General features: G+C 48.1%; 1 protein-coding gene across 1 annotated transcript in view; it reads right to left on the reverse strand.

Annotated features, from left to right (window-relative positions):
* Positions 1 to 7,137: 7,137 nt before the first annotated feature.
* ZC3H7B (zinc finger CCCH-type containing 7B) overlaps positions 7,138 to 25,638 on the reverse strand; it is a 44,754-nt gene continuing 26,253 nt past the window's right edge. The window contains exons 18-24 of the mRNA XM_046903932.1: positions 22,732 to 22,817; positions 17,176 to 17,309; positions 15,805 to 15,910; positions 14,561 to 14,669; positions 12,582 to 12,715; positions 11,753 to 11,916; positions 7,138 to 11,142 (exon numbers count right to left, since the gene is read on the reverse strand). Of these exons, the coding sequence (XP_046759888.1) occupies positions 10,950 to 11,142; positions 11,753 to 11,916; positions 12,582 to 12,715; positions 14,561 to 14,669; positions 15,805 to 15,910; positions 17,176 to 17,309; positions 22,732 to 22,817 (926 nt within the window). The 3' untranslated portion in view covers positions 7,138 to 10,949. The remainder of the gene's footprint in view (positions 11,143 to 11,752; positions 11,917 to 12,581; positions 12,716 to 14,560; positions 14,670 to 15,804; positions 15,911 to 17,175; positions 17,310 to 22,731; positions 22,818 to 25,638) is intronic.

The raw sequence follows: 25,638 nt of genomic DNA on the forward strand, positions 1-25,638 counted from the left end.
GGCCAATTGTGGAAATAGCTCGCAGCCTAGCAGGGCTGGGCCAGGCTGCTGGCCAGCGCGGTTTTACAGGGCCTCTCGCAGCCAATCCGACTGCGAAGAACTGGGCCAGTTATCTAACTTTGAAAAGGCAGCACCCTTTTCTTTCCCGAGGTGTTACAATAAATACAAACACTGTGAAGGAAAATAAAGTGCACGCACAATCAGCGGTGCTCGTGTTGGCTGTGAGCACAACAGCAAATGGATCTGTGGAGCTACGAGCTGCCCCACGGAGACATACACACCGTGTCTGCATCTGCCTGCTAACTTTCCAGCTCTCAGAGAGGCAGACAGTGCCTGTTTTTCTATGATGTAACACTTACTGTGTGTCCACGCTAAGTCCGTACTGATTAACGGCGTAAGGGATCTTCCTTACCAAGTCTGCATCAGGCACAAGTGCAGAATTTCTCTTCAGAAGCGACACAGAGTTTTATTGGAAATCCAATAACCTCCTCGCAAAGCGGTGATGTGAGGCAAGTTCGTGTACCCTGAGAGTAGTCCGATAACAGCTGGTTAGGTAAGATCTTCAGCATGCAATCCCCTTCTATGAGTGAAGGGTTTTTATTTCACGTGGAGGGATGGACAGGAGACAGGAGGAAAAAAGTCTGATCTTCTTTATAGGGATCTGGCTTGGCAAGGTGTGGCTTACATGAGTCGGGGTCTTCTCTTGCTGCGCGTGATAATGAGAACAGAAGTGCCTTTGTTTCTCTTTGCTCCTGTCTTGCTCAGCCCTACAGTGCTTTGAGTCATAGAGTCACCAAGGTTGGAAAAGACCTCCAAGATCATCTGGCCCATCTATCCTGCTACCGTCTGTACTTCCTCACTAAACCGTGTCCCTTAGTACAACGTCTAAGTGTTTCTTAAACACCTCCATGGATGGTCACTCCACCGCCTCCCTGGGCAGCCAACACCGTGTGTCCTTCTTGACTCATAACCGGCTGAAAATCAAGCTCTCAACCAGGAGAAGGTTTTACGTGGGCAGTGATAGGTTTTAAACTAAAAGAGAAGAGATTTAGATTAGATATTAAGAGGAAATTCTTTATTCAGAGTGTAGTAAGGCATTGGCACAGGTTGCCCAGGGAGTTGCGGTTGCCCCATCCCTGGAGGTTTAAGTCCAGCTTGGATGGGGCCCTGGGCAGCCTGAGCTGGGGGGTGGCAGCCCTGCCCATGGCAGGGGGGTGGAACTGAGTGGGCTTTAAGGTCTCTTCCAACCCAAACCATTCTGTGATTCTATGAAGACTTTGGTAACATCACAAGTAGGATGCATCAACACTGCCCTGACATCCAGCCCCAGAGGAGCAGAAATCATGCTATGGACTAACGTCACAGCAGTGCAGAGCATCCACCTGCCCTCATGTCCCTGACATGGAGAGAGCTTGAGCTGCCTTTGTGAATTGAGTTGAAATGTTGGCTCTGTGTCATAACAGAGAGCTGCAGGCATGGCCATAGATTGCATAATTTGTTCTGGCTACACTGTTATCAAATCAGTTCATTATTTATTTTCACTGTAATCCCCTATCAGTGGAGGTCTCAGCAGCCTTCTCCATCGCTCAGAAGCCCAGTCAGCCACACACAGCAGATTTTCTCACACACTTGACCAGCCACAGTCAACTTGCACTGACTCTAAATGGGTGGCACAGAGAAGGGTACACTGAACATGACACAGAGAGCCAGACTCCAGGAACAACTATTTAAATTGCAGAAACCAGGGATGCATTCATTTTAAAACCCTAATTCTCCTGCTGTCTTTGCAGGGATCTTTCTACAGGCCCAAAGTGCACCAGGAATTGCAGAGCACCTGCTGCAGGGATCATCTGCCTTCATGTCACCTTGAGGCCCCAAGGAATTGTTTTGGGCACTCGGACTTCCCTGATACAGCCCTGGTTATTGCAAGGAGCTGGGTGAGAAGGCTCCTTGTACAGATCTAAATGTTAACTACTTTCCCTCAAGCCCAGGAGTGCTCCCTCAGTGTCTTCAAAGGGCATCATCAGTAGTGCTTCTGGAGCTGCCTTTCTGCTCCCTCCCCTCATGCCAGTCTTTCACAGCCACCCTCAGCTCCAAAACATGAGTCAGTGGCATGCCTGGGTGCCTTCTTGGGCAGAAACTCCTGAAAATTTTCTCTATGGGTCTTGTACTGTGTGGTGGTATCTGGCTGCACACTGTGAGACCGTGGTTTTGTAAGGGAGTTTAGTTGTGTGTTACGGATATCTGAGAGCACAGCTTGTGGGGAGCCCACCAGCAGCAAGGACGTTTGACCAAAGGGCAGCATTAATGGTTGTTATTACTACTTGCTATCTCAGCTTCCTCAGGTGAAACGAAAGCTTGGCTCAATAATCCAGTGGGATGTTTCCTCTTAGAAAATAAAAAACATAGTTGTCTGATTTGATAAGGACACGAAGCTTACACAACAGTATTACCTATCCATCCATCTACTCACCCCTCCCTTACCCAGCACACACTATCCACTTTGACAACGGGATAAATACATTTAAATATATTTTTTTCTACTGGACACATAAGCTAGGAAGAAGAGGGTCAAATTAATGACTCCCCAGCAAGAAAACCTGCTGGTTTTTGTTCTGTTTGATCTGGGGCATGTGTATTGGTAGCTGAGACCCCAAAGCATATATTGCCCCTGGCAGGCAATAGTGTGGGTACAGGCAGAAGCCTGCAGCACTGAGAGGACTTTGAGGTGACAGGTAAGGTTGGCTACTCCTCTGAGGTATACCTGGAAATAAGGATAAAAGTCTGTAGAAACCTTTAGAAGCTTTACAAGCCGTGCTGCTCTTGGAACGGCTTTCTTTTTTCAGTCACTTGAGAGCATTCACTTTGGCAGCACAGCCATTATTTGGAAATTTCCATATCACCTCACATGGTCTTCTCTTGCAGGTCTTATAGATCAAACCGACTCCCCATGGTCTGGGTGGAGGCTACAGCCCCAATTCCTTCATCAAACCCAGCCTGGTAAATGGTTTCCTCTTTCTTCTCTTGCCCAAGCAAACCCTTTGCCAGAGGTCAGTCACTGCCTCTTTCCAGACATCCGTAATTTTTTTTTCCTGTGCTAGCTCCTAGGACAAATAAATACTGTGCTCCAATGAGGGCCTCCGCTGGGGAACTTAACTATTTATTTGCATAGTGCATTGGGTTGAGTAGGTGTTCTTTTTTCACCTTGGCAGGGACTGCCAGGATAAATGTTAGCATGACCTTTCTGAAAGAACGCCTGCCCACATCCTGGAGTCTCTTCTATATTCTCAAGATGCTGCTGCTAGTGGACAGGTGCATGAAATACATACATAAAACCCTTTTTGATGGTAGCAACGTGGGTTATGGACAGGCAGGTTTGATGAGATATTATGCTGAGCCACCTTCTAATGGGCCTCTTCTTCCCCAGACAGGTCATTGCATACGTTCACACGTACACATGCCTGTATCCCTATGTGAAGAAGGGCTGGTGAGTGATTCATGTACCCGAGGAGGGACAGATTGCTGCAGCAAGCCCCTCTATTTGTACCCCCTGGTGCTGGCCTGGCCCTGGCACAGCCTTCAGTACCCATACCTCCCCACTGCAGGGATACAGCCCACGGCTGGAGGCAGCCAGCAGCTTTGCTTTCTCTGCAAGCCAGGGCTGGCATTGGGACGGGCACCTCCTGCAGCCCTATCAGCAGCACTGGGAACCCCTGAGCAAACAGCACAGCTGAGCAGAAGGAATCGCCTACATCTCCTGCCTGAGGCAAAAAGTATTTCTAAAAACTAATTTCCCAAAACGTGTGCCAAAAGCTAATGAGCTTTTCCTTCCCACCCTGCTGCCAAGACATGCCCACCTCTTGGGGTGCTCACAAGGCAGCCGGGCTCACGGTGCCTTTGTTGTTCTGCATGTGGCCTTCCCTGTGTGGTGTGATTTGCCAGAAAACTAGGTGCTAGGCAGGGAGATAACGTGAGAAGGACTCAGGGTCACCAAAGGTTGTGCTGCCCTGCACAGGAAGGACGCCTAAAGCTGCTTTTATGCATTTCCCTGTTCCAGAAATACTCGGGGAGCCTGGGCAGAGCTGGCTTTGGGAGCTCTCCAAGCCTTTGCTTTATCAGACCCTTGGCAGGAGGCAGAGCCCAGGAGATGCCAAGAGCAACAAAAAAACAAAGGTGTTTAAAGAAGGATGGGGAAATCCAAGGACAGCAATTGCTGGGCCTCTGCCAGGGTCTGTGGAAGATGGTTGGGTGGGATGGCAAGGCAGACGCATGTTCCTGCAGCCACTTCTCAAAAGAAGGAAGCTGGCTGTAATTGATCACAGCCATCCCTTGACCGACCCATCCCAGACTCACTCACCTCTCCCAGGAGCTATGAGGCCCCTGGTAGGAGAAGGGACCCTGCAGCACTGTGGCCAAGAGGTCAGAGCCCGATAGATGGATAAAAGAGTTAGCTTGAGTCTGGGGAAAGAACACAAGCTGAAAGAAAAGAGCCAGTCCCACAAGAAGCCTGGCCAGCTTGGCTACAGTTGATCCCCAAAAGCCAAGATACGAACACCTACTTTTCCAACTAGACACAATTCAGTCTGCTGAAAGTCTCTCGTGAAACACCACTTCTGCACTGGATCCCCACATCCAGCAACGTTGAGAGTATCCTCAAGCCATTCAGCTGAGGAAAACAGAGGCCATCTCAGTCCCATGGAACTAGGACTCTCTGTCTCTGCTGCTGAGCTTTGCTGGGGTACGAACAGGGGAGCGTGCCTTAGTATTCAATTACAGAAAGTATGCAGCTTTTCATCCTCCCTGACGGTCCGCCTGGAGGGCCCCAGCACTACTGAAGGCCCACAACTAAATCAGAGAGAGGAAATCCACAGAGAAATGCATGGAAAAGCACCTCCAGCACTGAGTATTTTTCCGGTTCCAAGCGAGCCAAATCTACTCTGGCATCTGGGTTTAGAGATTTCCATCTCAATCCTTGGCAAATGTCATTTTGGGGAGGATTATCCCAGATGATAACAAATAACCCTATTTCCTGGAACACTGCTGTCTGTACCTCACAAGGCTCTCAGGAAAAAAAAAAAAGAAAGAAAGAAAAAGTTTTTCTGGGGAGCTGCTAAGCATACGCTAAACCACGGAGAGGTGGTCATGAAGGGCAATCTCAGAAGCTGTTGCAGAAGGCATTGAATAAATCAGAGCTGTCATCCTGTCTGTTCCTCTCATCCCAGCTGCAGCTGGATCTGCTTTTGGGAGACAACACCTCTGCCCTGGGGGCACCGGGGCCTGCTGCTCCTGCCAGGAGGGGGAACTGCAGAGCAGCAGAAAGCAAGAATCCAGCCAGTGTGAGGGAGGGAAGTTAATGGGAATATATGGGCTCTGGCCATTCCCCTCCCATCCTGGGGGTAAAGGGGCGAGGCTGGGTGAGACATAGGACAGAGCTCCTGAGCAGCACCCGCAGCTTTCCAGGAGGAAAGAAGTCCTCTGCCCAGACTCACCCTGTAGGTGCCTATCCATCTGTTCTGCACTTTCCCCTGCCTTGCACCAAATGGCTGGCTGCTCCAGCCTGCACTCCTGCAGCCTTTCCTCCTCCATTTCCCTTCGTACCAGTCACTTCCATCCAGCCTCGTATCTCTCCTTTGCTATTTAGCACATCACTTTTTGCGCAATGTTTTCCTCACCACGTGCCCTACAGCATTACCTGCTCCGTGCCCTCCTCTGTGGCCAGTGACCCACACACCTCAGCAAGTTCCAGCGCCTGCAGGGCACAAACCGTCTGCTGCTCTCCTTGCACAGGCATGATGCAACATGCTCCCATTCTTGGTTGCAATGGTGGCTACAAACAGTTAACGGTGATGACCATGTTGACATCACCTGCCGTCACTGCCCAGAAAGGTTTCCCTGTAGTGTGGGAAGACAGACTCAGTCACAAAGGTGACTGAGATGCTTAGGAATTCCATCTGCAACTTAGGGACTTTGGAAGGCAAGCTGTCTCTGCCATACCGCTGCATCGTGGCATTAAAGGCCTTTAGTTGGCAGCCTTTCTCTCACCTCTCAAGGTGAAGGTCCCTTCCCTTGCTCCTTTCACTCTGCCGTCAGACCCAAATCCTCCCTGGCTGACCTTATGCTCTCCCCTTTGCCTTCACGTCTGCTGAAATTCCTGGGAGGGTGAAGCCACCACTCCTTTTCCTGCCTCCTCAACATGTAAGTTGCTGTTCTTCAGTGAAGAAACACTGGTGAGGAGTTTACAGCTGAGGCTCAGGCTTGCCAGGAAAACACTGCAGTTAGTACTTTTGTTTTTCTCCCTGTGCTTTGTCTGCCTCACAGTTTGACAGTTTTGGTCTCCGCTGTACTGGAAAAGCTACACTCACTCTTGCCAGCAGGGTCTCAGTCATCTGTGCAGGGTAAAACCAATGCCTCTCATTTGTACACACTCCGTTGATGCATTTAAAAATGCAGCCATCTCATTCTCCCTGCACTCTGAGATTGTATTCAGGACTCTCCTTTGACCAGAAGGTCCTGAGCTGTCATGTTTGCGTCCCGGCACATTAGGAAGATGCCTATCAAGTCTCCCCTCCTTAGGTCTCGCTGGGTCTGACCTTCTGGTCATTCCTGCAGTTTGTACAGCAGTAGCAGGGTGCCTCCACAGGACTCCCTTGTCTTTGCCACATCTTCAGCTTTGGCACTCCATCTGCATCATGATGTATAGGCAGAGAAAAAAGAAACTCTTCTTAATAAATATTTCCGTACTGCTGTTGTCCCCCGGCTATGATCTTCACACAGCATCCCACCAGGGGGAATCTGCACCAACACTTTCCATGGCTCGAGCTGCATGCGACTCGGGGTGCGACCGAGGGCATTTCCCTGGCGAGGTGCACAACTGGCTGACCCAGCTGAACAGAGCAGTCTGCACAGCAGAGCAATCTCTGGATTGAGGTGGAACTGCAGAATCTGTTCGTGAACATGTATGCAATTTTCTACTCGGCAAGATGAGCGGTAGATTATACGGAAGGAAGGCAGAAAGCACAAACGATCCAATGCCAGAAGTACTCTCTTTGCTTCCCTCCCTACAGCAGGGAAACCTGGAATCTAGATAAGAAGCCTTTGTGGGCTATTTGAAAAATGCAAACACACACTGTATCAGAAGAGGGTTTAAAGTGCACACTTTTATTTTCTATTACAAAGGCTAAAAGAAGCAAGTTTGTCGTCGTTGTTTTTTTAAGAACAAAAACAAAAATGTTGTTAAAACATCTACATTATTATCCTGATACTAGACCTTATGAAAGATACTAAGTTCTTTTTTAATAGTAAAGCGTGGTATTCTTAAATTATATTAATACAAAGACATATTAAAGGACTCAAAATCATTACTACCCAGCTCAGAACTGCAGCATCCCCTCCCTAGCTTTTCCTTTCACTTGCTAAAACCCATTTGTTTTTGACATACAGTTTCATACAAGCAAAGTAGGGTATTTTGTTTGTTTTTCCTTCCCCCTGTAAAGGTCAGGTTCACACCAGCATCACTTAAACCTCAACCCTTACCAAAGGATTTGGGAAGAGATTTTCACCAAGTCCTTCGGCATTTACCAAGCTGATCTAAATCAAAGTCTCTACTCTGTATGTGTGGTTATTTTACAGGACGTGAGATTTTCTTCTAATGCTATAAAATCAAAGCATTGTTAATAACCCTCAGACTTGGTTCCACACTGCAAAATCTTCTTCTTCCCTCAGAGGAATGATTAAAAGAGAGTTATCGGAGGGTCCTGCGAATGCACCGCTAAAGCAGCCCTACAACTTACCTGTGGGGTTAACTGCTGGGGAGCTGAGAGCACCAAGCATTTCTACTGGAAGTACATAATGTGCTGAAGGAGAACCTCTTGACTTGATCAAGTGAGCCCGGGAAGCCGAGTGTGAAGCTCCCTGCCTTTTACAATGTCCCTTTAGATAATATAAGCAAAGCCTTATCGTGAAAACTTCACTCACTAGTTAGCAGTATAATACCCTTTCAGTGAGATGGGACTGTAAGGACATCCTAGGGGGTTTTAAAAGCAGGTAAACCTGCCCCATCTCAGAGTTTATACCTATCTATATAAAACCCTCCCCTCTGTTATTTCCCTTTCCCTAACCCAAGTAAAAGTCTTCATATTTTAAATGGAGATGCTGCGTTTCCTGGCCTGAGTCCTTTTCCTTTACCCTCATTAAAAAGATTCCTTTGATACCACACACATATAATATTATATAGAGCGATATATTTAATACCTGTGTATATATGCTTCATGGGAGGGGTCACATATATACACACTAAAACAAGTCTGGTGACAAAGTACTGCAACACCACAGACCAGGTTATCATATCAGGGAAAACAAAAAGAGATACTCAACGCAACACCCGTGACCGTGGGCCTCCCTCCCCTCACGCATGCTTGCCCTCTCCCCATCTCGGCCCCACTGAGCAGCTCAGCTCCCCGTGCAGAGACAGGGAGAGGGAACAATGACCCACTCTGGAACCTAAAACAAGTTACTGTATGAGAAATCACAGCGCAGCGAACGCTTGAATCACACTAGAGATGCAGATTTGTATTAAAAATAAAAATACGTTCCAACATTTCCCAGTCCAGATTAGTTCCTTGGCATCTTTGCCCAGCAGGACAAGATAACCCAGGAGCTGGTGCCCATCACTTCCCCTCTCCTTCTCTGTTCATAAAATTGACCAGCACAAGGAGCACCAGCAGAAGATATGATCCAGACAGCTACAACAAAGAGCAGAGAAAACACAGTACCTAACCTCTCAAAAAATGCCATACCTGATATTGCACTGTCATTCTTTTTCTCCATCGGCACAGATTCTTCCAGCTCTCATCCTTCACCTCTCACACGGGCAGAGCTGGAAATGGCCACTTCTCTCCCCTCATCTCCCTGGTCTACCATAAGCCACTCATGTTTCATCAGATGCTACAGCCCAGGGCCCTTTCAGGGCAGATCTCAAGGTGCTGCACATCCAAGAAGGGAAGCTCCCATGAAAACGATGACCCCGTCTGTGTTTTTACAGGCGAGGAAGCAAGCTCAGAGGCACATGTGGCTTATTTGGGGCACATCATACTACTAGAAAGACCCAAGACCAGCATGCAGCACATTCTGCTCCTGGGCCATAACTACCTCAGTGTTACTGATGCAGATAGCTGGCGGCTGGTTTAGAAAGGTGCCAGCTGTTCCCACAGCATCTCCTGCATATTATTACCATGTCCCATCTCTCTCAAAGCTGGGAACCCAAAGGATATGGGAGCAAGCAGGGTAAAGCAGGACTCAACAATGCCAAAGCACCATGTGGAACACAGCCAAATTGTATTTACCATGGATACAGTGCTGTCTGCCAGCCCCGAGGGCTCTCAGCTTGCTGTTCTGGGAGCCTGTATACAAAAAAAGACATCATCATGAAGGCAGGGAAGGAGATGCTTTTGTGTTGGAGAGGATGATGCCATCCATGCAAACAAAACTGCAGAGCACAGCTGGACTGCAGGAGAGATGAGGGAAGCTCTGGATAAGACGTGTTTACTGCTTACAGGATGGGAACACCAGGAGGAACAAGGCTGGCATACAGAATGAGGCCTCTCACTGCTGCCACCATGAAAACCAAAAATCTTGGCCAAGGGTTCAGCCCTGATGGAGAACCATCAGTGGGTTGAGGTCCAGTGAGTCTGGACTGGACCTTTAGCGCTTGTAAATGTGCTTCCAGGTGAATTCCCATCAGCAAAGCATGACCAGTGTCAGGCCCTCCATGATACACCCACACTGCCTGATGGTGTCCTTCTAATTCAAGCCCCACCCAGTTCATAAAATCATTAAGGTGGGCAAAGACCATTAAGATCATCTAGTCCAACCATCAACTCATCATCTGATGGTGCAGTATAAAGCTCAGCTCTAAGTAACCACCAACACATGCCACTTAAAGAGCAAGAAGGGAAACTCATTGCCTCCTTCCTGGACACAAGCAGACAGAGAACTACAGACTCCTTTTGGTTACAGCCTTCTTCCTGACTGATCCTACTGTGTGGAGTATAGTGACACATGGCAGGTCACAGTCTCCACTACACCTCCTAGATGACTTTGCAGTCTTACTTGCACCAGTCAGACCAGACAAATAACAAACCTAAACCACCCACTCCAAAAACATGTTGCACACTTAAGACATCTAGTGAGGCATCACCAACTCGTTTCCTGGTTACAGTCAGCCAAAACAGTCTATAGTCACTTACAATATAGTTCTTACCATTGCAAAAAGTGTAATTACTTTGCTGCTTTTAGCTGCACTCTTTCTACTAGATGGCTGTTACCCTCCTCAGCTCCAGTTGATGCCTCAGGGGAATAAAATCAGTAGGGGTTTAAGCCCAGATGTTTTAAGCCACATCTTGTGGCTTTTCTTCTTTGCATCTCAGTTCCCAATTCTTCTGGTACTGAACTCCTAGGAAAGCAGGCCAGTTGCGAGGCTTGCTCTGCAGCACTGAGAAAAGGAGCACATGAACCTCATGGTCCCCTTTCAGCGGACACCTAGCCCTTCCTCTCAGCTCTGTTTTCCTGACCTCTGCAGCCACAGTCCCAATTGAAGGGCAGGGGAACGATAAGGAGAAATTCTTATTCACATCCCAGTACAGATTGGATCCATTCCTTTAAAGGAAGGACAGCGAAAACAAGAAGATGGAGAGAAAGGAGAATTTAGGGGAAAAAAACAGAGAGAAAGATGGACCACAAACTCAGTGAGCACGGCGTTCGCTGGCCAAGGAGAATCAAATTCACGTTTTCATTCACCACTAAGAAATCATCGTCTCAAAATCTTAAAACGAAAGAAAAGAAAAAGTTCTCTTTGCGAGACACGGATCTCGCTCGCCCTGCTACTGCCTCACTCGGAAAACCCGCCCTGCATTTCTCCAGCCAACAGGCCTCCCCCTCCCCCCCGGCCCTTACTATACACCATCCCGCAATAGGAAGTTGTATTTCCCGAAGTCGTCGTCCCGGGGGCAGAGCAGCATGTCCTTGCGGGCTTTGGCCAATTTCTGTTTCAGCACCTCCCTGCGGTCCAGCCACTCCGTCAGCTCGTCCTGGCCGTGGGCATAGCGACATTCTTCTCCTTCAGGGCAGGCCTTGCTCTTCTGGAACCTGCCAGCACAAGCAGCATTGTCAGCAGGGATCCCCCACCGGGACAGGGGTTTGAGCTCTCCATCTGTGAGACTCCGCTGGGGCCCACCAAAACTGGCTGCAGGCTCTCCCTGCTAAGGGGGAGGTGATTCTCCTACAACCTGCGTGTAGGCAATGGAAGACAAATAGGCTGGACGCAGAAACAGCAGCACCTATGAGGAGACTCAGTCAAAAGAATGAAATGGTGTGAGCTAGGGCTGGACCAGCAAGGGAAAAGAAGAAGCCACCACCCAGGACAGGAAATGCCAGAAAATTCTAAAGCAGCCACAGGAGACACAGCCTTCTCTCTAACCAAAATGCCATTTCTAACCATCACAAGCCTTCTGAAGGCACCTCAAGGCACTGATTCAGAGGGCGTGAGACATTCAAACAATCTAATAAAGCATCTGGGATTCCCCCAAGAATTGAGCCAAGTAGACTCTGTTCAGCAGACCGAGAGCTGAGCACATTATGGCTACAAAGGGCAGACTTGAAGCTTGCTCTCCTTTTCTGAAGTTGTGTGTCTGGAAATGTGTTTTTACCACTAAGTAGTCATCACTTCTGGGATCAAACAGAGCCATGTGCATGGTACCTTTCACAGAGCTGGAACTCGCCCATAGGGAAGCGATAGCTCCAGCAGCTGGAGTCACTGTCTGAGGTGAAGACCTTCTCCTTGTGCTTCTCTGACTGGATGTGCTGCTGCCATTGCTTCTTGCTGTTGCTGTTCTTCCCGCAGAGCCAGCAGTGGTAGCCCATCTAATCGGTGCAGAAAGGGCAAAAGGCCAGTCAGTGCATCAATACTCACACTCACCAGCCTTCCTCACATTGGCATCACCTCTCCCCATCTCCCTCCAGAGCATCTTAGATACTTGCCTCACTCTAAGACCTCGCACACTTCTCTAACACATCATCTTCTGGGCATCATGCTACCACTGAAGGCGAGCAGAAGAGATGCTCTGAATCTACCCACAGCTCAAGCTGACTGTGAGGCACTCAGGCAGCACAAGACTCCTCGGGAGCACAGACTTCCCCCAGCCACCATTCCTGGGCTAAGGAGACGCATCTGCCTCTGATTTTCTCAGGTCTCTTTGCTCTAGACGCAGCTCATCTCCAAGCTTTCCCTTTTCCCACAGGCCAGCAGTGGCTTTCCCAGCTTCCTCAGGAGCAGGAATCCTGGGGAGAGGCTGAGCCCGTGTGAAAGGGAGTGCAAGGTAGACGCCTACTCACTTGAGGATTAGCAAAAAAGCTGTTGCAAAGCCTTGTTGCCCCAGGTAAATCCCCTCCCACCTCATCTGTGCTGCTCCAAGCTGTCCATTTAACCTACATCAGCATGGGCTCTTTCCCAGAAGAGCAATTCAGCCCCTGCTGGCTTATACCCAGAGCACTGAAGAAGGATGAAGGACAAGAGATTAGCTGTTTACCATGATGTCAGCATAGTCAGTGGGCATCTGGATCTGTTTCTCCCCTTCTCGCGAAGTGAGTGGTGTTCCCTCTCCAGGCTTCCCAGGATTGTGTTTCTTTAGCCACATGTCATAGGTCTGCTGCATATCTAGTACTGCACAAAGGCGACCCGTGAAGTCACTCAGACAACCTCCCGCACCGTGCACAAACTACGAGAAAAGGATGAATGGTGGGGCAGCCCTTCCCTCCCCTCTCCAGTGCAGCAGCTCCTGCCATCAGAACTCAGGCCAGTGTTTGGCAGGCCCAGTGTCACCTCCCCAAATGAGAGCTGTGGGCAGAGGAGCTAAATTTACAGCCCTCCATCCTGGCATGAATCATAGAATCATAGAATTACTCAGGTTGGAAAGGACCTCAAAGATCATCAAGTCCAACCGCAGCCTAACCATAGTACCCTAACTCTAACAACCCTCCGCTAAATCATATCTCTGAGCACCACATCCAAACGGCTCTTAAACACATCCAGGGATGGTGACTCAACCACCTCCCTGGGGAGCCTATCCCAGTGCTTAACCCTCCCTTCTGTAAAGAAGTGTTTCCTAACATCCAACCTAAACTTGCCTTGGCGCAACTTGAGGCCATTTCCCCTCGTCTTGTCACCTGTCACCAGTAAGAAGAGACCTACCCCGCTCTCACTGTAAGCACCTTTCAGGTACTGGAAGAGAGTAATAACGTCTCCCCTCAGCCTCCTCTTCCCCAGACTAAACAGCCCCAGCTCCCTCAGCCTCTCCTCATAGGGCTGATTTTCCAAGCCATTCACTAGCCTCGTTGCCCTTCTCTGGACCTGCTCCAGCACCTCCATGTCCTTCTTGTACTGAGGTGCCCAAAACTGAACACAGTACTTGAGGTGAGGCCTCACCAATGCCGAGTACTGGGGAACAATGACAGGATGAGGAGCTGCTTTCTACGAGTCAAGGGGCACCCATGACAGCAGGTACACAAAGTATTCAGGAAGGACAGAAGGTGCCCCAAGATCCTCATGGACTTCACCCCATGAGGTGATTCTCCATCAGGCTTGATTCTGCTTGACCCCAGCAGGCATCTCACTGCAGCCACAGCAAAGGCAGGGGCTGGATTCGGATCCATCCCTTTCCTCTAAGCCTACACTTCATCCTCAGTGCTCAAGGAGGAAGAGAGCCCATAAGCAAGCTGGCCACAGGAAGCACTAGGGAGGGGAGGAAGACCTAACGATAGCCCGCCCCAGAGTTCAAGCCCTGCCCAGAGCAGTGCAATCAATGTATCTTGGTGATTTTGGCTTAGAACCCATTTGGGATGCTGCTGAGAAATTTTGGCTGGAAGATTTGACTGCACATCTGCCTTTTCAAGATCAATTTGTGAGATAGGCCATGAAAAAATAAGAGTTTGCAGAGAGCAGTGTGACGTTCTAAGTGCAATGCGTTAGTGACTTACTCCTCATTAAATAGGTAATTGAAGAACTCAAGGTAATGGGCAATAATTAATGCAAATTCCCCCAAACTGAAACAATGCCGTTGTTTGAAGATTCACCTTCATGCTTGAACAAACACACCCAGCCTGGTATGATGTGCTTTAAAAAGGCTCAGTAACAGAAGCACTTGAATTGCAACAAACAACAGCATTTGGCACATCAGAGAAAGACCCTCCAAACAAGCACAAAGACTGAACAACCTGAAATCCTTCAAGCTTTCCAGCAGCTGCCCCCAGAGCTAGGTAAGCACCTGAAAAACTGGGCATTGCAAAGAATCTTTTTTCCCTGCTTGCTGTTGGTCTGAATAAACAATGGATGACAGAGCGCTGATGGTCCCTCCATGAGCCCTACTCTGCTCCCACGGGCACAGAGCTGTGTGGGGTTCAGCTGATGTCAGTGCCACTGAAGCTTTTCTGGGGAACTGCCAGGGCAACAGCTTGCCAGGTGTAAGTCTGAACAGACCCTGCATCCACAGCCCACATTTCCCAAACTCACTTTTATTTTCCTTCATGAAGGTCCACATGTCTCTCTCCTCGGGACTATGGGCGAAGGAGCAGTTGCCCACATACTGGCATTTTCTGCCATTTTGTGCATGGATACATAACTGTTAAAAGACAGAGAGCAAAATTTAGCATCTGCACAAACATTCCTTGCTGGAGGGGAAAATGGGCTCAAAAAAACAAGGGTGTCAAACTGCACACAGGAGAAGTCACAGAACAGGACACATCATATATCATTAACTCATGCCTCTTTTCCTCAAGCTCCCTATGACATGAAAGGTAAGATTTCCCTATAAACACACAAGCAGCTCAGTTCAGCACCTGGCCTCTCCCTAAGTGCCCTTACCACATGCAACTTGCCCTGGAGAAAACAGCAGGGAGCAACCTGGACTGACCCAACAGTGTCTCCTGCTGGTCACCAAAGGAGCCAAAGGTGACACATTGTCCAGCCATCTCCAAGCAGGCAAAGATAGACCTATCGCAACCAGCCTTTGTTGTATGACTCCCGACTCATGAGGGCCTCACCTCCTACTGCTGCAACCATAATAATCTCTTGTTGCCCCCTTCCAGCCTCCAGCAGCAGGCCTTCAACTGGAGAGTGCCAAAGGCCTCACAGACAGCCTCGCACCTGGACATGGATACAGGGGATCCCATGGGGCAGCAGGGAGAGGAGCTTTTTCTTTTTAGGGAAAAAGGAAAAGAGAGGGTGAGAGTGGTAACTGCCATATTTGGAGTTGGGGGTAGAGGTTGGACATCTATTGTCTTCCTCATAGCATGAGGCTTTTTAGCTGAGTTCTTAGTTTTGCTTTCAAAACACAGTTTGGGCAAATTTCACAATAGACAGCAGTCCAGACACAGCAAAGGCAGAGGTAGGCTTCTCCCCAGTACTCCATCTCACCTCTCACCCACATTGAGAAACCTTGACCTAAGGGAAGCCTTAAACCTCATCTCCAAACCCGATGCCAACCAGTTCTAGAGACGGTGACTGCATTAACAACAGCGACAGAAAACTTGCATACGTGTGTAACTGAGTGTTTCAAATGAGTGCTGCTCCTTTTCCTGCTCCACCATTTTTCTGGATGCATCTGAGATCTCGCTGCCTTCAGTTTGTCCTGCTCTCACACCTCAGCCAACATCACGTGCCTGCTTCTCAGACAGGTCTACAATGGAGCACGCCTCAAAGCACTGCACAGTGCTGGGAGGAAAGGGGCACCTGGCCGAGCCATTCATGGGGCTTACATCATATTGCTGTGGGAAGTTGCGGATGGAAGGCAGTGGTCGGACAGACACCCACTTCTTCTTCGCTTTGGACATCACCAGCAGAACTCGACGTTCCTTTGTCCAACTAAGGAAGAGAGAATAAATCAGCCGAGGTAAGAGGAAGAGCAAAACAAAGCTTTGTTTTCCTCAGAGATCTCTTGAATATGGAGAGATGACCAGACCCCCCAGTTCAGCTTGTCCCTGCTGCTATCTACCTGCTCCTCAATATCCACGTCATTGGCAGAGGAGTCAGAAGAAGGGTATTTAGGAGGATTTCTCCCTCTACTTCTTACACGTTTTCTGGGATATATCTTTTTGTACAGCCACAAAAGTTTCCCCCATGTCTTGCATGGCATCACCATGGATTACTAAACAGCTGCGTTCCACCCTTTGACACAGACAATTCTTGTGCAACAAGATCCATGGAAAACATTTGGGAATATTTTCTGCTTGAAAGGTACAGCAGAAATGCAAGTCATTACAAGCACTGTCTTAAGAACATTAAGTACTAATTCTCGGGCAGCATCAGCAAGCGATCACCAGGAGATACCACGGGCAAAAGCCTCAGCTCTGTTCAGCAGCTGCACAGAGGAGTTATCTTCCCATTCCAGGAAGTAATCCTCTCCTTCTCACTTCCTCCAGCAGCTCCTGCCTCTGTGTCTCTTTCATCAAAGGTCTTAGCATTTGCAATAGGATGCTGAACTATACCTATGTGGTTTGTGTTTTGGGAACTGATGTCCTATAAACCTTTCCATCCTATGCTGCCAAGTTGCCTGGGTGAGAGGGGCCACAGTTTCCATGGACCAGTGGCCTGTTACCAGCCAATATTCCCTTTCTATCAAACCCAATGGGTCCCATGTAATTAGGAGGTACAAAGAGACAAGACTTGTGTCAGAGAAGAGCAACAAAAGCAATGAAAGGGCCATGGAAACTAATTGAAAAAGAAGTACAACACCTTGAATAATTGCTAATAGTGACATGACAGACGTCTTCAAACAGCACAGAGTATAAATGAGCTCAGAGCAGAACTGTTTTAGTGACCGTGCTAAGGAGGAATGATAGCTGGAGGAAAGGGAATTGCAGGAGCTGGACTGCAAGCACTAAGATTAAGAGTCTGGCTGTGATGCACCACGCACGGTGCTGGCAGCAGGTACAAGCAGTAATGAAGAGAGCTGGAAACTGGAAAAGAGCTACCTGCAACACTCACTATAAAACACCCTGAGGACAAAGAGGCTGCTAGGAAACCTTACAACCTCTTCCAACAGTGCCAAATGGAGACTTGGAGAATGTAAGAGGAGAAATTCTTGCCCTTCAGGAGGGGTGGGGGAAAGAGGAGGTTGCATTGCTCACCAGTGGCGGGCTTTGGCACTACAGTACTTGAGGTCTTTATCTGGCTCCACCAGCTGTCCGTTCCTCCAGCACTGGCCACACACAAATTTCATCTGGAGGTCAAAGGTGCTCGATGTTGGAGCCCGAGGAGAAGCCTGGGGAAGAGAACCAGAACCTCAGGCGAACAGAGTCAAAACACACCCCCTAAAATGCCGCAGTGGCAGCTCCTGGAGCACCCATGTGCCAGCAGCTAGTTGATTAAAAGAGACAGCCCAGCTCTCCTTCACCAAAGTTAGCTAGTGGCCCATTGAGATACCAGACAGGAGCGAAACTAGTGCTTGCTTCAGCATGATTTCCTGCATTTTGACTTCTGGCCAAGAGCACAGCCAGCCTGGCAACTTCCAGCACTGACCAGGCCTGGCTGCCAAACACCTGCAGCGTATCTCCATGTACAGACAAGCTCCGCAAGACCTGCCCCAGTGCTTAATCCCTGTTTCCCCACAGGGAGGGCAACCCACATCCTCCTTGCTATGCACAGAGAGAGCTCTGTTGCACAGCTTGAGGAGCCCCTGGGGAGGAAGCCAGGCTGTGACATGAGGCAGGAGCTGCTTTTGGACCAAGAGGCTCGTGTTACACCGAGCATTTGAAACACCAAAATCAGAGTGGGGTCCTCTTGTTGATACTTTTCAAAGCCATTTCTGGGCAGGTTTCCATCCCTCACGGTTCCCTTGCTATGGGTTTCACAGGCAGTTAATTACAATCTCTGGACAGAGGTACAACCATAAACACCCACACTTCGTATCCTCTTAACCACTTCGCTTAATTGGCCTTCTACCTGTCATCATCACAAATGGATGCTTTGGGATTATGACCAACAGACTGTGCAGGAAAAAACCCAACAACCTAAGCAAGTCCCATATCACCACTGCCTTGCATTATCTCAGCAAATCTATGAAAAGTCTTTTAAATTTTATGCCATCACTGTCAGATACAATACTAGTGTCTCCTGTTCATTTCCAAACCAAAGACCAAACCTGACTGCAAGCCAGCAGCTCCGGGCACAGGTATATGGAACACCGTGGTGATCGAGCCAACCATGAAGCACAAAGGTGTCATATCAGTAAGTAGCTCACTAGCTGCTAACCACACAAGCAGCCCCCACAGCTTCCATGCCTTCACTTCTAAACCCGAGCATCTCATAAGGAACAGACAGGCAAGCAGTGTCCCAGAGGAGCTGGCTTCTGCCAGCAACAGCAGTAGTGTGAATCCTTCATGCATCACCAGGCACAAGGAAAACAGCAAATGCAGGGTGGTGCAGAATCAAAGCATCTCCCAGGAAACACTACATAAGCTACTGATTACGACTCTGCATCCTCCAGACCCAGTCTTTCAAAGCAGATCTGGCACACAGAGGCCCTCCAGCTCTGTGAACAGCTATCCAGAGAGCTTACCTTTGCATGCACTGACTGCAAAAGGCCCTCACTGCAAAAGGACTCCTGGAGAACCACCATCTCTCTTGCAAAGCAGCGTTGATTCTGGCCTACTTGCCTGCAAGGTGGCCTTTCTGGTGGCATCTGCCACGTGACGTGTTCATCTGTTGGCCTTCACCGATGCTGGTGACCACCGAGAACACATTAAAGTGGCCAGCTGCAGGATGAATAGGGTTGAGGTCTGGGATATCACAGAAGGCAGTAAGATGTCTCACTCTCAAATGTGGCAATTCAACAATAGTTTTAATCTCCACTTGGTGTTCAAAGAAAATTACAGCTTGCCACTGACCCACCATACCTATGGGGCTGAAATAACAAAACAGCACTGCCGGAATACTGGCTTTTATCAGCCCAGTACTATCCGCCCTATAATCTACCAGGCAACAGATCCTGCAGCACAGCCAGAAAGCTCAGCTCAAATCTACTGACCCAGCAAAAAGAAAAACTGAGTGGCTCCAGAAGCCACGATAGACCGAAGAGGGACAGAACATGTTTCTCAGGTAATTCTGGTGCTCTAAGCTGCTTTTTTCAGAAATTCATGACAAAACGAAGCCCTGCACATTTCTTCACTAGAGTCTTGCCAATTGCTGGTCAATAATCCAGTGGATACGTATGCTCCCAGGGGATTAGGAGTGAAACAAAAATCAAAGCTGCTGCTGTTGCCGCTACATGACTGTATTTGTAAAGGCAAGACACATACCTGGCAGCCTGCTGATAACCAGCAGCGTGGAAATTAGTATCACATGAGGCTGTAGCAGACCAAGCCAGGCAAAAGTGCCTCCGGCTGTGGCACCACCCCTTGTTCTAAAGCCAGACAATATAGTGTTAGCTATGCACCATGGCAACCAAATAAATAAAAGTCTTTGGCACAACAGCTCTCCACTTGAGTATTTGCAAAAAACAAAGCTCCAGCACTACCATGTGTGTCTCCCAGCTACAGGAAGTCCTTTCAGTCATACTAAAATGCTCTCTGGAGGATCTGTGTGCCCTTGGGGGACAACATAGCAGCCCGGGTTACTCAGTCACCTGAGTGAGCTGTATTTAGGCACAAGTATCCCTTATGACAGGGAGGGATGATCCTTTCCTCTCCCTGCTGGAGTTGCTAATTCTGAGCCTAGTTTGTGTGGTAGTTCTGCAGTTGGCCAGCGGGGTGAAACAAAACAAACAAGAAACAGAAAAAATGAGGGCTTAAACCCCTCAGTTCCTGGGGTGCACTGGGAGTTGAGGACACCCAACTACCTACAACTGTCTCTCCTGATGAATGACTGCTTCTTCCATCAGCAGCCACAAGGCTTATTCCCATTGCAGCCTACGTATGAGCTCCCTGGCAATTGTTCAGCAAGAAGTGTATCATCATCTTCTATTTCTTACTAAAACTTCTGTGTCGTCACGGCTACCAGGTGCCCATATGCTGCCTGCCTCTCTTCTCCACAACTGGAAGGCCCTCAGCTGCTGTGTCCAACTGGCTGCTGTGACAAAACTGCTGCAAAATCCCTGGGAAGAACTTTGCTTCTGCTGACCAGAGGGCAGCAGCAGGGCAAGCATGGATCACACTGGACGATGGGAAGAAGAGGTCTGCTTTTACAGCAATCCTGGGAAGTTGTCTTTGCCAGGAGGCCAACTTCAAAAGCTGGAAGGACACTGAGAAAACTCTGAGTCACATTAGCCTGCTTGAACTGGGGAACATAATAGCAAAAATAAACATCTCTCAACAGATACATTATTCCTGCCGCCAGGGTCTTCAGCAGCAAGCCTGTGTCTCATCCCAGAGCAGAGTCCTCTGCCTGAATATGTGCTGATGCCCAAGCCATGGTCTGCTACTGCAAACAGAGATGTCTGACCGACTTGACTGTCTCCCTGTCCAGTGATAGGCTGCCAAGTCCTACAGATGACTGATGGTGCCACTAGTAAGCACATTCTGACTGTATCAACAAGGCTGCTGCTTCGCCTCTGAACAAACTGAAGTCCTGGAAGGGCTCAGGGTAAATCCAGCTCTGCACCAGGCATGTGTGGGGTGCCACTAGACTTTGTATTGACCATCAGTATGAAACATTGCCCATAGGACCCAGAAAATATAGCTCTCTGCCTACCCCGAGGGCTGTTGTAACAGGCACTGGCATTTCTTTTTCTCAGCCTCTGCCCCTGCAAGCCCTAGCAGCCAGAAATGAAACCCTTACTCAGCATCTGGAGCTCACATGCTTCAGTGGACATGCTCTGACCATGCCTTGCATACAGCTTATTCTTCTAACAGCAGCACCTCCAGTGAAAGGCGAACTTGATGCTGCAAGGCTTCAAAAATACCGCTGTCCATCGATAGTGTTTTACCCCAACATTATACAGAGAATGACAAGACGGAGCTTTCTGGAGAACACTGGCAGCTCCATTGCAGGCAGGACATAACCAGTCGCTAGACTTCATTCTCCATGGGGAAGGGACTGCTGAGATAAATCCAACTACCGTCACAAACTGCTGCAGATTCATACTTAGTTTCCTCCACTGTGGAGATGCAGGTATCTGTCTCTGCCTCCATGCCAGGCTAGAAAGAGAGCATAGGCAGCTCTGTCTGATGGAACCATTCAGACTTTTCACTTCTCACATAATAAAGATGGTAAAAACTTATCTCATACCTTCAGGACCAAACATACAGTTTCCTGACAGGTTAGAACAAGTTACTTAGGCAAGTCAAACAGTTTTGGGAACTAGTGACCTTGGTTACTCTTGACTGCTGCTTCCCATTCCTCGGTCAGCACCCTTTCCCCCATCATTTCAGACCATGACAGCAGAATACACACGTACATTACTCCATCTCATGCAGCATAACCAGTAGATAGCTGGGCATACAGCACAGTGAGAACATCACTGCAAGTCACCTGAGTCTTTACTAGTGGGCTAACCCATGCTGATCACAGCTGCTTTTCACAGCATCAGCAGCCTATAGCCTTCAGAATATTTCTGGTGGCTTGTGACCTAGCCAAAAAAAGCTACCATACACCACGTGAGTGACTCAGACCTCTGTCCTACAAAACATCTTCTTCCAGGGTGCTCAGGAGCTGTATTCAGTGGTACAAGGAGACTCTTGGTGGGAAGTCCCAAACAGAGGTGAATCAACCTTGCTCTGGCAGTAGGGCCAAGCAGTGGTGGGTTTAGGCCTCCCGAAGAGGAAGAAGACTGTCAGGTGGGAATAAAATGGATTCACAACACATTCTCCACCATTTTGCAGGGGAGAGGATTTGCTAGGAGGCACGACATTTCTCATCTCATCAGATTTATCTTTTGAAAGTAACTAAGGAAAAGAAAATCACAGTTCTATTGACAGAAAACTGCTTTAGTTCAATCTCAGGGAAGGAATCAACCTCACTAGGTGGGCTCTGCTTCTATGCTACAGAACACCTCCTTGGAGGAACGAAAGGATAAGGTGGCACCACCCATAGCCAGTGAGCTGGAGTAAAGCAAACAAAGAGGTGTTCTTTGCTTGAAACATGCCTCTCCAGAGAAATCTCTTGGCAGTGCTTCAAGTGCAGCCAAAGACACCTTTTCCCATATTGAGAGACTGGTGAAACAAAGCAGAGACAAAGCTCACATTGTCCTCCTGTCAAGGTGCCACCAAGCTCTCTGACCAGGCCCAACAGCACCTAAGCCACAAGTTTCACACACTCTTGTGTTAAGAGTAGCCCCATGGATCATGAGTCATTTCTTACAGTCCTTCCAAACGGCCATATCATCCCTTGGCCACTAAAGGGCAGTAGGACCTCTTTGATCCCCACTGTGTGTGGACAGGACCCCCAGAGTCTCTCAGTTTCACTAGCAAGATGTCACAAGAAGCACCACTCTCTGTGTGCTGCCCTCTCTGCTTTGAAGGCTTTTTTTCTCCACCACTGAACTGAGCAGATACAATGCTGATAAACAAGGTGCAAAGATCATCACAAGCACTGCAAAACAGAAAGCTCACAGCTGTCCTCCTCCTCTGTGGCCAGCCTGGTTTGCTGGGACCTGCTAGGCACAAGGCATAATAGTGGGAGGAAAAGAGAGAAAAAGTGCTGGAACAGTTAGGAGCAAAACCAGGCTGCAAGCCTGAGATGCACCTTACCATGCTGTTGGTTGGTTTGCTGGCATGTGCCTCCATCTGTTGCCAGTACTTCTTAGATTCCTGCACAATATCTTCATGTGTCATTCCTGGGAACGAGAAGGAAACAGGACTGAGCTACTCCATTTTGGCTAACAGAAGAGGGGGAGGGAGGGCTGGCAGGACTTCCAGCACTGGGGCTTAGGAATGCCCCATGTGGCTAACAGCTCCCAGCAGTCCCACCAGGAATGCCAGCAGGTGGGTTTTGAGGGGATTCAACGCCACCACAGAACCTGTTCGAAAAACAAAGTAGGGAAGGATCTCTCTCTAGCACTCTCGCTCCAACCAGACAAATGGGAAATGTTTGGTCTTCTGAGCATATTCAGCTCTGGCATTCTTCTCAGACTTTGTACAAAGAACCTTGACGCTGCCTCTAAGGTGCTGATTCTTGACTAGGGATCAAGACCTTGACCAACAGCAAATCAACAGATCTACTAAAGGTTCTAAAGATGACATTTTCTTACTGTTGATCTACTGTATTCTGGAGTTTTTGCCATTAGCTCGGAAGATCACAGATATCCCACTGTTTGAGACATCTAGAATCTTCAAGCCCCCAGAAGTCTTACCTAATCCCTGCTAGGTTTAATTAGCCTGCTACACACTTCAAATTGAGTGTTCATCAATCAATAAGTGAAGAAAAAAGCTGAATTTCAACAGTCCAGCCAAAGTAGAAAGGAAAGACCAAAAGTGCAAAACCAACAAAGAAACAGCTGCTTCTCTGTGATCAGCAAGAAAAGATCTGCAAGGTTTCAGGAATCAGAAACGCATTTGCCAACAAGAAGAAGGGTTGGTCAGACTTTATCTAAGGAATTAGCTCCTGGCCAACTCAAGGGGTGAAGTAACAGCCTCTGTCAGCACCAACCAGATTAGATGGGTGCTGCAATTCTAAGAGAATTAAATATCAGAAGAAAAGTACGGAAGAATAGGAACTGGCTGGTCAGCATGAAAACTGGCTCCATTAGAGATAAGCCGTGTTATTTAAGTGCTGTAAAGACCTGAGACACTTGCCAAAACAAACTAAAGAAGTATCTTACAACTGCCAGTTGACTGCAACAAGTCGGATGCTGAGGATGGCTTTGGTGTAGTACTCCCAGCCAAGAGGGCTTACACGCTTGCTTGCTTTGCCTTTACCAACAGATTCCATTATCAAAGTTTTGGTGTTCCCCAGACATGCTACATGGACATGATCTCTGATTTGCGAGTCAGCATGTTCCAGAACATAAGGGCCAGCAAACACAAGTTTTCATCTCAGCTTAGGTTGTGTGCAACTTGGGTAAGCCACAGCACACCTGACCTCAGTTTCTCCATCTGTGATTTCAGCTGTCCAAATCCCCACCAGACAATAATACTGCCATTTGCATGGAGTTTAGGCAGGATTAAAGGACTTCCTCCAGGAAGTTTTGCTGAGGCCTCCAAAATGGCAGCTGCTGCCTAGCTGGTATTCCCAAATCAGAGCTGTTTGTAGATTTATTCCTTGTTAGCTGTTAATCCCAAAAGACACTACGGAGAGTTAGTAAAACTGCAACTCTCTCTCTCATGTCAAAGTAGTCTGGAGCTGAACGCAGCCCTGGTCTATACTATGGGGGCAAAAGCTACAAAGCTGGGAAAGCCACAGCAAAGAGTTAATTCACTGCACTGCATCTGGCAGAGAAAGACAAAAGCAACCTCCATCATCTCCATTCTTCACTCCTGCACTGTGATCCTGGGCATGCAGAAACATCAGGAGAAAGATATACAGCTCCTGTCAGAAGACTTAATTTCAAATGGAGTCCTTAGCAGGTGACTGCCTTCTCCCACTCCCAGAAATCTGAACTAACTGAACAGTATGGTCTAGAAATGTAGTGGCTGGACAGCACTCCCAGATACAAAGCAATGTTTTCCGATACAAAGCATGAATTTTCCCAAAGAGAAGCTCTGGGAAGCAAAAATGCTTTGATTTCCAATGACAGAAAAAGATAGCACGGTATGTCTGTGAATAGCCACACTGAAGAAAGAAGCAGTCCTGCCCACCCACATTTTCCAATCATGGGAACCTTCACTCCGCAAGTGCAATCCATTATCCCCATGAACAAAGCCACATGTTCTGTAAAAGTTCAAATGGCTGAGAAATGCAACAGCCCACTGGTTTCAAATGCAAGCTGCTATGAATGATGGATGCTCCCTTCCTATTTTTGCAGAGCACTTGGTGCCTAAATCGAGCTCTCTGCTCCAAGGCTAAGGCCTTCTCAGAGACTGGTGACAACCACCTTTCATCTGTTGCCTTAACAAGGACTGTACTTAAGAGAGGTAATAATCTACCACTCTAGAAAGGAAAACACAGAAGGAGAACAGGCTCATATCAAATGCTTTGCAGAAAAATCAAAAAGATTATGGCTGTCCCATTGTTGGAAAAGATAAGAATAAGCACAAGACTTACTGACCAACTCTGCAGCTAAAACTCTTAGCCTGCTTTATCTCCTCAGCTTCTCTTTTGAAAGTGACTCCTTCAAGGAAAGGAGGCAAGAGGCAAAAATCAATCTATTTCTTCTACCGGCAGGAGAGGAAGGAAGAAGGAAAGAGGGAGCAAAGAAACTTCTAAAAATAAATAAAGAGTAAAGAGTAAAAAGTAAAGAGTGTGGTGCTTGAATACTAGAGCGCTCAGAGTACTACATGCAGTATCATGAGCATTTAGTGGAGTAATCCTGCATATGGTTCATAAACAACACATCATCTTAGAAATTCTGGTGTTGTAACTTTTTTATTTCCTGTGGCCATGAGTAAGTGAAGCCACGTGGACAAAATGCAGATGGCATTTGCCACAGTATGCTACTTGTTCTTCACTGTCCTTCATGAGCCAAGTTGAGGCTAAGGACTGCATGAGCAACTGTGACA

The sequence above is a fragment of the Gallus gallus genome, chromosome 1, assembly GCF_016699485.2.
Source record: "Gallus gallus isolate bGalGal1 chromosome 1, bGalGal1.mat.broiler.GRCg7b, whole genome shotgun sequence".
Taxonomy (NCBI): Eukaryota; Metazoa; Chordata; class Aves; order Galliformes; family Phasianidae; genus Gallus; species Gallus gallus.